Source organism: Parasteatoda tepidariorum, chromosome 3, assembly GCF_982258835.1.
Source record: "Parasteatoda tepidariorum strain Cologne lab strain chromosome 3, Ptep-v5.0, whole genome shotgun sequence".
In the NCBI taxonomy this organism is placed as follows: domain Eukaryota; kingdom Metazoa; phylum Arthropoda; class Arachnida; order Araneae; family Theridiidae; genus Parasteatoda; species Parasteatoda tepidariorum.
This window is the reverse complement of record NC_141757.1, coordinates 55,529,832-55,542,709: the sequence shown is the minus strand read 5'-3', so window position 1 is coordinate 55,542,709 and position 12,878 is coordinate 55,529,832. Positions and strand designations below refer to the sequence as shown.

The 12,878-nt window shown below is 29.6% G+C and overlaps 1 protein-coding gene across 1 annotated transcript; it reads right to left on the bottom strand.

The window, feature by feature from the left end:
- Positions 1-1,009: 1,009 nt before the first annotated feature.
- Positions 1,010-3,329, bottom strand: LOC107454913 (speckle-type POZ protein B-like). The gene has a single exon (XM_087159350.1). The coding sequence runs from the start codon at positions 2,891-2,893 to the stop codon at positions 1,805-1,807; it is 1,089 nt and encodes a 362-aa protein (XP_087015476.1). The 5' UTR covers positions 2,894-3,329; the 3' UTR covers positions 1,010-1,804.
- Positions 3,330-12,878: the final 9,549 nt, after the last annotated feature.

Here is a 12,878-nt window from a genome sequence, read left to right as displayed (position 1 = left end):
TAATATAGTTTTTTTAATTGAATATGTAATATATTTTTTAATTCTAATATTATGACAGATATTCTCGCATTTTGTTGAGGGGAACATAGTAATTATTTACTTTTTTGCATTTTGTATATAATCATATTTAAAAAAAAATAAAAAAATCATTAAATCCGTAGCAGTATCTACCGAAAAAAACAGATCGACGGCGAAAGCGCCCAAATCGGGACTCACCAAATGAGTGTTTTCATTTCGAAATTCAGTTGTTGTAATAAATAATATCGTGTTAAATATATAGGACTTTAAAAACTATGTAGAAATCAATAGTAATAACTGCCAAAAAAATAGACCGAAAATTTCTGCAGAAAAGAAAACCAAAATTTTTTACTTCATTACTATCTATTTATTTTTCACTAGCCGCCTAAGGCGGTCAGCTGTCCGCCACGCTATCAATTTCTATTTCTATATAATTTTTTATGGTATCAATTTCTATTTCTATATCGCTACAAAAATTATCGTCTTCGCTTACGAAAAAAAATAGAGCGTGGAAAGAAGAAGAAAAACTTATTATAACAATTATGAACAGCGACAAATATATCAAAGCGAAGCGTTCTATTTACGTATCGAATATGTTGCCACTTTTTTAATACAAAAGTTAAACTTTTCTCCACTTTGATAAATGTAAACTAGTGCGAACCTTACAATTAAATTATTAATTCCTTCGTATATTATTGGTTTAAGTTGCCGAAAATTAATATTTCAATTGTAAGGTTCGCATTAGCATACATTTATAAGAGTGGAGAAAAGTATATGATAAGGAGTAAAAGGAAGACTCTTTGAAGACGAAAAAGCATTGATTTTCTCATAAAATAACTAATAACTAAAAAACTAATCTCAATTTTTGAAAAAGAAAAAAAATACTTCTTCATTACATCAAAACACAATTATGTGCCGAGCTTCGTGCCTGGGCGAGGCTTCTGGGGTGATATGTTGTGATTACAGACAGACAGACAAACAGACACACACACATCCGCGTTTATTATTATGTATATAGATTACTCTCAAATGAGAATTGAAAAATCACAAGCATTTTTTTCCATTTCGATGAGCGAGAAAGGCATCTTTGGAATATAAATCTGAAGAAAAGGAAACCAAAATTTTTTACTTCTCCCCAAAAAAATCTTTCTACAAGAACTCTATATCGTTCTGCCACGGGGAATATTAGTTACATCTTCACCCGCCCAGTGGCGGATCCAGTGGGGGGGGGAACTTAGGGGTCATGACCCCCTCCCCAAAAAATAGACAAAAAAAACACAATTTTTTTAATAGTTTACAAAAGAAATAAAATATTTTAAAAATTAATGAAGGGGGCATATACACCAAGGTAAGAACATAATTAGATGGGGGAAAAAATCGATTTTTTTCCCCATCTAATTATGTTCTTCTCTGTTTCAAGAATCATAATAATCCAAAAGATTAAAACCAAATTCGTCATAGTTTCATTGTAAACATTAATAATGTTGAAGCGCGCTTCAATAGGCTTAACCAAAGATTGTATTTGCAAAAGTTTCTAAAAAAACGCATTACATTTATTATTTAAAGATTTTGAATACTTGAATTATTTATGTATTGTTCCACTGTTCATTATAAAAAAAATAAATGAGAAGACAGACTAGCATTAAAAACCCCAGCTTTTTTTTCAAAAAAAAAATATTTAAAAAAAAATTTTTTTTTTAAATTAATTGTGGGTGGGGGAGGGGATCTGAATCTATGACCCTCACCAGGAAAGATTTCTGGATCCGCCCCAGCCAACGCCACATTTTCAACAGTCACCCTTACTTTCAACACATTTTTTAACAGCACTTAGTGAGACTCGTTTAAGAGCATAAGAAGCCAAGTGAAGATCAGAATTCAACAGAGTATCCCACGAATCTGTGGTCTCGACTTCTTCAAAATTTTTGCAAATGAAATCTATTGCAGTTGCTTTTAATGTAGCATCGTTATGCTTATCTGCTAATTTCAAGATAAGCGGTACAGTCTTATCAGATAGGTATCCAACAAGAAGATTACTGCAAGTTTTTACTAGAGTCTCTACTGCATATTTGTCAGCAACTGAATAGAGAGACATAACTATATCAAGTTCGTTGTTTCGAATGGTTCCTGTATAAAGAAAGCTCAAAAAAGCTTCGAAGACCGGCTTTTGTATGTCAGTAATTTCTACTGTGCTGTCTTTGTTTTCCTTCATATTTTGCTCGAACATCTTCTTGAAAACTACAGACCTCGAGCACAAAATATTCTTGTGTGCGTGCAGTATATCATCACCGATAAGAAACTTAATGTCAGCATAAAAATTGTTTTTCAACAAGCCCTTCAAATCGCTCTGAAGTTGACTAATGTTTTCACACAACGGTTGAGAAACAATATTTTCTTCATAGCATTGAAAAATAACACTTCCCTTAATAATAAATTTGCCCTCCTGAAAATGCATTTCATAACGTCTTCCATCAGATAACAGCCCGTAAACAGGCTTATATAATGGCATTTCAAAACCATCGCATTCATACTCCTCATTCAAATGAGAAAATCGATTCTCTATAGAATCCTTTAAATATAAATGTCCATTATTATCTCGGATTTCAAAAAATAGAAAAGTTTTTATCACACTATTTTCAGCATTTTCTTTCATAACAACCTTCACTATAAACATAGGATTTCGATTTCTTCTAGTATCACATTTGTAAACAATTATTTGAAATTTAATTCCACCACAAAGTTTCGAAAAAAACTCTTGGCAAAAGCCATCAGATAAATATCCATCAGAGAAGTAATTTCTTACCGTCCATTTAAATTCAAAACTATCTGACACTGCTTTTGACGCCGTTATGCTACTAGAGAAATCGTTTTCAGCCATCTTAACTTACTAAGCACTCAGGAAAATATCATAACAAGATGAATAAGTTGATTTGGATATTTTTCGGACAGACTGCTTGCTTGATAAAAACAGAGAGTAACTCTTATCTACTTTCCTCCAAGATCCAAACGAAGATTAAAAAAAGGGGTTTCCTTTTACTTTAGTTTCCTTTTGATAAATGTTTTGATCCTAGTTTCCTTTTGATAAATGTTATCTTTAATGACATCTGACACTTCCTTTTACGTTTTTATTAATTTGTTGCTTATCAGACATAGGTTTAAAAATGTAATAAATAAAAATAAGTATAACAACGTTATATTATAGTGGTGTTAAACTTTTCAGTAAATTGGATGAAATAACTTTGATATATTTTGTAAAAATACTTATTAACTATTGGAATCTATTATATTTGCCACAACCAAAAAAATCTTACCTTCGAGAGTGGTTAGTTAAAAATTAAACCCTGTAGGTTAAAAAAGGAGAAAAAAAAGCTTTTGGCCTTATGAAAATTATTTTGATTAATATTTATAATCATGGGCATCACAGAGGTCTATTTTTTATGGTAATATACACAGTCACATTAGTTCCCTATTATAAGAAGAAGAAAAATTCTTAGATCTGCTAAATATGTAGAAAAAAATTACTTATTTTAATATCTTTCTTGCTTTTAACTTTGATAAATTTAAAACACGTGAAAAGTTTTCTTATTTGCCCGAAATATTAAGGGAGACTTATAAATATTTCAATTATTAACATATGTCCACCAACGACGACCATGTTTATAATTAAGGTAACAAAAACAACACTCGTATGAATATTTTGACTATTATCAAAATCGAACACAGAAAATTGTTGAAACTATTAAAAAATCGATATTAATAATAGCGTAAAAACTTAACTCATTCATTAGAATGAATTAAGTTTTTACGCTATTAATTTATAAATTCCAAAACTGCATTTTTTTAACTAAGTCACTTAAATATATATATATATATAAATATATATATATACATATATATATATATATATATATATATATATATATATATATATATATATATATATATATATATATATATATATATATATATATATATATATATATATATATATATATATTTATATATATTTATATATATATTTATATGTGTTGTTAATTTACGTCGCACTAGAGCTGCACAATGGGCTATTGCCGACGGTCTGGGAAGCATCCCGGAGGATGATCCGAAGACCTGCCATCACAATTTTGATCCTCTGCGGAGGGGATGACACCCCCCCTTCGGTAGCATGACGACCTGCGCGCGAAGTCAAGTACTTTACGGTAGCACAATTTAATGAGGACCGATACCGCACACCCTCGGTCCCTACGCAGACTGATCCAAGTGGTCACCCACCCGCACACTGACCGTAGCCAATGATGCATATATATATATATAGATAGATAGAAAGATAGATAGAAAGATAGATAGATAGATAGATAGATAGATAGACAGATAGATAGATAGATAGATACACTGCTGGACAATTGCTAAGGACGGATAACACTACCATCCATAGCAACCACAAAATGAAAGGAAGCAAAATGTGGAAAATTAGAATAAGCGCGGGATATAGTAAGAAGAGGTATGCGTATGCAATTTTTTTTCCACGTCTGTTCATCACGTGATAGCGCTGATAAGATCTTTAAAGGATTTGATGCGTGTGGAGAGTTGTTGTTTCAAATCAAAGTTTTACAGGAAAGATTTAATTGACGAATTTTCGGCATGTCTTCCCGATATCACTTAGATGATTTTAAGCGTGGCCGAAAGGCGCACCACAGCTCAGCAGGTGGCAAATCAGTTTCTTGCTGCCACAGGAAAGCAGATCTCCTGAAAAACTGGTGCCAGACGTTTGAGGGGAAGAGGACTATACGCCCACAGACCTGTTGTGTGTGTCCCATTGACCAGACAGCACCGTACTGCCAATTTGCAATGGTGTCGTGAGCATCACAATTGGACGGAACAGGACTGGGCAAGCGTACTATTCTCAGATGAGAGTAGGTTCAGTCTGTCATCGGATTGTAGACGCCAACTTATCTGGCGTGAGAATGGTACTGGTTATCGTCCAGAAAATATCCAGGAAAGGGACCGTTATTCGACATGCAGTGTGACATGCATGTGGGCCGGCATCATGATCAATGGCCGCATTCGCCTATATGTGGTTGCGAATGGGACTATGACGGGCCAACGATACATTGATGAAGTTCTACTTTCTCATGTTTGTCTTTTCCGTGGTGCTGTCGGTGATAAATTTGTTTTTATGGACGACAACGCAACATGTCATCGAACACTCGCTGTTCAGGATTGTCTAAACAGCGAGTGTATTCAACGCCTCATATGGCCATCACGTTCTCCAGATCTAAACCCCATTGAAAATGTTTGGAATGCTTTGGGGAGGCAACTTGCTGGTCGAAACTATCCTCCGACAAACAAGAACACCCTCATCCGTGCACTGACAGAGGAATGGGAGAAATTGCCTCAACAGCTGCTGGATAATGTTGTGCAAAGTATGATACGACGTGTAGAATGTTGCATCACACTCCACGGTGGACATATCCCATCCTGACACCTTTCTTCAAGTTGCCTGCTGACATTTAGATGCATTGTTCTATTTTTCCGTACGCAGCATAAAATGAACATTTTTTTTCTTTCAGAGGTTTCATAGCTTTTGTACTTTCCAGAACAATGAAAATTCTTTATTCTAATGTCTGAACAGTGTGGCAACTACATTTTATCCTACTAAGCCTCATGTCTCGCTTAATGTTATGCTACATTGCAATTTGTGATCCGTCCTTAGCAATTGTCCAGCAGTGAATATATGCGCGAATGAATCAAATGTGTGTAATGGTTCTTAATTCATAGATAGTCACTAAACATTATGATTTTTCTTCTTAAGATGCTTATTTGTGTCAGTGTAATTTTTCTCACAATATGTCTTGCTTTTTTCTTACAATGGCTTTGCATAATTTCAATATTTTGTAAAAAATGTTTTTTTTAATTTATTTCTTCAGCTCTTATGTTATAATTTAAAATATAATACCTTATAGTCCAATCGTAAACAAAAATTGACAATTATATAGTAATAAGTTAATAATGTTTTTCTTCTTTCCTGGGATTCGGATCAAAGTTTAATTGTTGCAATGTAACGGATTTGGAGTCTAGGTCTCAGGAAAGCCTGGAGGCCAACGTAAGCTTTGATTTCTTTTAAAATTAGTTACTTGAACTAAAAAATAAATAAAAAGTCAAGAATCAAGATTTTTTATGAAAATGACAAACACTTGATAGGGTCTATAACGCCGCTGGATTGGAAAAATCATAGCTCGGAATAGGTGGCTATTAATTAAATGAAATAGTAGTTTTTATTCTGCTTGCCATAGGGAACGATAAAGAACGTGCTGAGAACGATTTTCAATATCAAATCGGTGGTAAAAATTAATTTTAATGAATCATGAAACATACAATGTCATTTTAAAACATTAGAAGGTTCGTCCCCATCTTGATCTGCTCACCAACCCCCGAGATTGCTTCTCATTCATCTTTACTTAAAAATTGATATTTCTAAAAAATAAAGAAAAAATATTTGGTTATACGAAATATATTAATATTATAATTTAATGTAAGAACACTTTATTAACAAGTTTATCGTAAGGAAATGGGCGTTTATTTAAATTTGAAAGATAATAAATTTAAGCTTGTTTGCAAACACTTAAGATACTTAAAAAAAAAAATTTGTTATACAATAGGAAATAATTTTACTCGTATTACCATTATAACAGTTCAAATTAGAAACGTTATTTATCTGTCTTAAATCCATTTTTTTTAAATATGTATATATATTTTTTTAGTTCCTATTTTTTCTTTATTTTATAATAAATAAATTGCTTGAAATAAAGTACTATTTCTATTTATAATTAATTTGAAACATCAATTTCTTATTTAAGCATGGTCATATTTTTGAAGTATCAAAAATTTCGTTTAAAAATGTTATTTCACATCCAAAAAAATTTGAATTTAATCTTTAAAACATCATGAAAATGAATTAATTTTATAATAAAAAGTTGTTTTTGAGAACACTTAATTAAATTTGCTGGTAAAGAATCTGTTATTTTAATAACTGCATTTAAAACTTTAGAATTTTTTTATTATGCTTTTTGTTATTGTTAAAAGTAATAAAACACAATTTTTTTTGTTTTAAGTAATTAAACGAATTTTTTGTCAAAGTGTAATGAATCTGTTACAAGGACAGTTTCCACATTACAGTCACTCCACACCACATCTTGATCTTAATTTTTTCTCCGTCATTTCGCAGTTGATTTAAGAAAATTATTAACTCCTTTAAACAAACATTTTTATTTTTTATAAATTATAATTAGTTTACGTAGCAAGGAATGTATTATAGTCATGATTTATTGGAAATATTCATGCACCTGTAAGCAGGAGTGCAGAAAATACTCAGTCACTAATATTTCCTCAGAAATTTTTTTTTTCTTTTCGTCGAAATTTCCTCCTTAATTTAAACATTTTTCTTTAGTACAATAACTTTTTTCTAAATATTTTCAGAAAGTGAAGTTTACATATAAAAAGAAATTCATTTGATTTTACAAAATTCTTGAACAAACAAGCATATGCTGAAAATTATTAGAAATTAAAATATATTAAAATGGTTTTAGTAAATTACAAGTCCCACTCATTAACTTAATTCAAACGACTCAATAAAAAAATTGACATTTAATGTTTTCTAACAAGGAAAAATTTTGTAAAGCGACACATTTTTTAAAATAAAAAATTTTTGTGGGAATTTCTTTAAATTTTCCTGGCTGCCTGAATTGCCCTCAAAACCTTCTTCGCATGATTCGACATATTCTGTTAATCTGCATATAATAAGTAATAAACATTCAGAATAAAAAAAATTATTTTTTTTTTAATTCTAGTTGAGATCAGACCACTTTAGTTTTGCTTAATCTAGAAATATAAATCATAATTATAGTAGTACATAATGCAAGTATTACGCATTATTTAATATCTAATAAATTGTCCCCAATGTTAATAAAGAAATTTGACCCAAGTTTTTTTTTAACAGTTGTCATCAGGTCATGATAGTTTTTGACTCTTTTTTTAACAAGTTTTTGACGTATCAATTTATAAAAAAAAAAAAAATAAATAAAAAAAAAGAGTTTTTGACCCTAAAATTTCATATTTATAATTAGGATATGTGTGCTAATAAATTTTTTCTGTTCTTTCTATTGTTAAACTTCTTCATTACTACATAAACAAAATGCAAAATAATTTCCAAAGACTACATGATCATGATAAAATAGCTAGTTTCAGATAAATAATTCTTTTCTAGATAATATTAACCACCATAAAAACAATTTATACACAATTTTCAATCTATTCAATGTTGAGCGACTCAATCTATTTTTTAAATTAATAATTGCTTTATTTAATTATGCAAAAATATTTAGCCAAAATCATAATTAACTTAACTATATTATTTAAAAAAGTTATCAAGTGTATTTTTTTATTTAAACAAATGTTTTTATAAAAGTATATTTAATAAAATATTAACAAAATTAATATTATTGATCATTCTGAATTTATAAAGATATGTTAAGAATTAATCGAACTAAGAAAACTCCAATAAATTCATATTATATATGTAAATTAGTGAATAGTCCCTAAGAATGTTGATTATTATTTGTTCTTGGTTCAGGATTTTTTTAATGAAATGATTAAAAAAATTTAAATTGTTTTGAAATATAAATACAATGATTATTGAAGCTAAACATTTTTGTCAGAAGTAAATTATTTTATGGTCCCTGCTCGTATAATATTTCACAAATCTGAGATAATTGATTTTTTTATTTCAATTATTCTTAAATAAAATCATTAAGAGATGAATTAAAGTTTTTTGGAGTGACAAATTTGAATTTTGAAACTTAATTAAACATAAGATTTTTTGCTGCATTTCAAATATTGAAACCCCGCACTACATACTTTTTTGACATCTTGTCTCTAAATATTATTTAGTTATCCCATAAAACAACTTAAGAGTACTGAAAATTTGAAAAAGTAATAATACAATAATTAATAAAAAGTAATAATTTACTTAGTACTTTCTATTAATTATTGTAATTAAGTACAGTAAAAGTTTACCAAAATTTTATGCTATTGGTGGATAGTCCCTCAGGTAAAAATATTACGCTTAAAATTGTCAATTTATTCTTAAATGTAATTCATAAAAGAGGGATGGAAATTTTGAGGTTATGAAGCTTTGGTATTCTTGACTGCTCTGAGGATTCACATGGAAATACGTAATTAGTGAATGATCCCCAAGTCACATTTTAAATTAATTTTTTTTTAAAAAACCATAATTTTTCTTCAATCCGACCAGCTGCGATTTTCCAATCCAACAGCTTTTTACAACTCGGTCCCCTGTTTAACAGTTTCTTAAACAAAAACGTAACTTTCTAAGTTCATGTAACTAATTTTAAAAGAAATAAAAGTTTGTATTATAAAAACAACCAACTATAATCAAGAGGAAAATCTCCACACACAAAAAAAGAGCGAGTTGATAAAGGTCTCCTGGGTTTGAAATTAGCAACCAGTTTTGGAACCATATTCTCCAGTATGCGATTATCTCCATAATACGAGGATCAAGAGTCCAAATACGTCAAAAATGTTCTAGTGTACAAAAGCATATAATAAAATTTTAAAAGGGTTCACTTTATTCGGTGCCAAATAAATACAAAATCATACACAAAAGTAAACTTTTTTTCTTTTTTTGAAAAATGTATACTTTTTTAAGTTTTTTTTTCGGAGGCAGTGGCAAAAAAATATGGGGGGAGGGCAACAGTCTGAATGTGGAATACATACATTGTACCACCCAATAACTTTGTCCGGAATGCGTGTTTGGGGAACTTTTTAAGCAATATTTAAAAAAAAATTTCGCTTTTTTTTAACAAAATTTAAAGATATTACTTTTAAAAAATTCACTCAGAAAGTATTGATTGAATTTTAAATTACAAATTTAAAATTATGTGAAATTATTTTTTAATTCATAACTTTTTCATCCATCATTAAATAAAATAATGAATCTTTATTCAAAATTATTTTTGCTTACAATTATCTTAGGATAAACAAGTTTTGTAATTGCGTGAAAAACTAATTCGATTTGTTTAAAAACTTCCAGAGATTCGAAGTACAGGTAAGACTATTTTGATTTATTAAATTAACAAGTTTTTTTTTTCAAAATTTCAATTTGTTTGAAAGTTATTGCAATTTTAAGTGCTTTTTTGTATTTTGTTTTCTTTAAATAATAATTATTTACCCACTATTGTAAAAATTTAGATAATTATTTACCCATTGTTTTAGAAAAATTTATCTCTCTCACGATTTTCATTTTATAAAATCGCGCTGATCAAAAGTTACACAAAAGGAGAAAAAAACGTATGAGTAAAAATTAAAAGAGAAAGTTTAAATGCTGTCAGATAAAAATATTTATGTTGAAATTTTATAAAATACAAAAGTTGAAAACAGAACAAAGCTGAACAGAATAATAAAGGTTACAGTTATAAGATATATGTAAAGAGGTAAAAGACACAATGTTACAAAAATTTAATTTTTGAAGAGAGCAGATGTTAGTATCTTATAGCATCTAAGTTATTTATTATCTTTTTTACGACTAACTTCGCGATTTATCATGACATGACATAGTACTCTTAGAATCTACAACAAGGACAAGATATCAACTCAATTTTTGGAACAAATGGACTTAATGTCATTTACCTCCAACATATATATTCTTAACAAGTAAAATAACTTCGTATTCACTACTTATTATTATTGCGCCGTCCGTGCTGTGCTTCATTTTTTTTAATACGTTGAATATTTTTAAAATTCAGTATCCTTTTATTTCGTTACGTTAACATATTAATAAAATTTTGGCAGCATGAAATTATAATAATTATATATTTTATAAGCAAAATAATTTATATATATATATATATTGTACATATATATATGTGTGTATGTATGTATAAACATGGATTTACATTTTACATACGCAAGTAACATTTGCACAAAATGCTTACATTCATTGTGTATAACTGTACATGTCTACATTGTTTGCGCATGCATACGTAATTGTTAGCTTTACACATATGTACATATACTTTATACATACAATATAAGTTCATGTATATGAGTGTGTAATTAAAATGCCCGTACATATATATTTATCTACATATGCATTAGATGGATACTTATGTACATACATTTTCGTAATATTCATTCGGACATACGCTGTATGTAAATGCGTACAAACTGTATCATTATACGGTATATTATACTATCTACTGTGAAATATAATCATATAAAAGTATACAATAGTCTTGTAATTGTATATTCACATTACATGTAATCAGGATTACATGTAATCACGATTACATGTAATCATATATTTTGATTATTTGTAATCACGATTACAAGTAATTGATTACAGTAATTGGTTATGTAATCACGATTACAGTTGTAATCAAATAAGGATTTTAGTTGTAATCAAAATTTGTAATCATGATTACAAGTAATTGATTACTGTAAGTGAAAAATGTAATCGATTACATTTTGTCTCTACTTTGATGTAATCAAAAATTTTGAATGGAATTTGTAATCACGATTAATTGTAATCGTGATTACAAGTAGTTGATTTCATACCTGTAATTATCTGTAATCAATTACAATTGTAATCGACGGCCAACTCTGATTCATTTATATATATAATAATTTGCTTTTAAATGCAACACCTATATTTTTTTTTTAATATTCTTTTTAAATATTACGTATTTTCCCGTCTTTTAAATATAACGTAAACAAACGAGATGTTGAGATTAATTAACTTTTTAATGAGAATGGGTAAGTGTAAGTGTTTAATTAAATAAAATAAAGGAAGCTGGTACTTAACTAAAAAGGATAGGGTTTACGTTGTACTAGGCAGACAAAAGCAAAAATCCAACTTGAATAAAGCCCAAATATAAGTATAGAAATAGACATACTAAAGTACTGATTCGAAAAACAAGAACCGCAAATATAGTATGTCTATTTCTGTACTTTTTATTGTGCTTTTCACTTGTTTTTTCTACTCTACGATACTTAATAATACCTATTATTCTATCGCCATTACTATGTTCGCCAAATTTGAAAACTATCGCCAACGCATCAGTTTGGCACCAATATTGAATAGCCATTATTAGTATTACAAAAGCGATTCAGTCCATTCAGTTAATTTTTTTTTTAGTAAAAAGGCGGATTGTAGCGCATTTTTTACTAATTATTATTAATTGATTTTTTTCTCTGACAAAATCATCAAAATTTTAGTTCAAATTTTGATTTGCTGAAAAAAAATATTGACGCCCGGTGGCAAAGCGGAAGCGCTTCGCGCTGTCGTGCCACAGGTCCCGGGTTCGATCCTCGGGCCGGGCAAGGTTGACTCAGCCTTTCATCCCTTCAGCGGGTCGATAAATGAGTACCAAGCATGATTGGGAACTAAACACTGGGGGTTTCGCGTTCGGCTGACCACCTAACCGGAACATCTGCTCCTGCACCCCAGAGTCCAAAGGTCAAGAAATCTGAAATGGGCACAGTAGGCTTTAGTGCTATGGGCTGTCACACCACTGAGTTTAGTTCAGATTTTACGGTAAAACGGATTTTTCAGTGAAAAGGATCTTACAATATAATGGATTGGCCCTCTGTGGGCTGTCGCACCGCTGAGTTTAGAAAAAAAATATTAGAATTTGGACTCAAAATCCTCCTTGTAATCAATTACATGAGGAAAACAAATTTGGAAGTCATCATAAAGAATTTTGCGCGATTTTGTTAAAAATGATCAACGGAATAATGAAGTACCAGAGAAGGTAGTATGAGTTAGATACATTAAATCAACAACAATA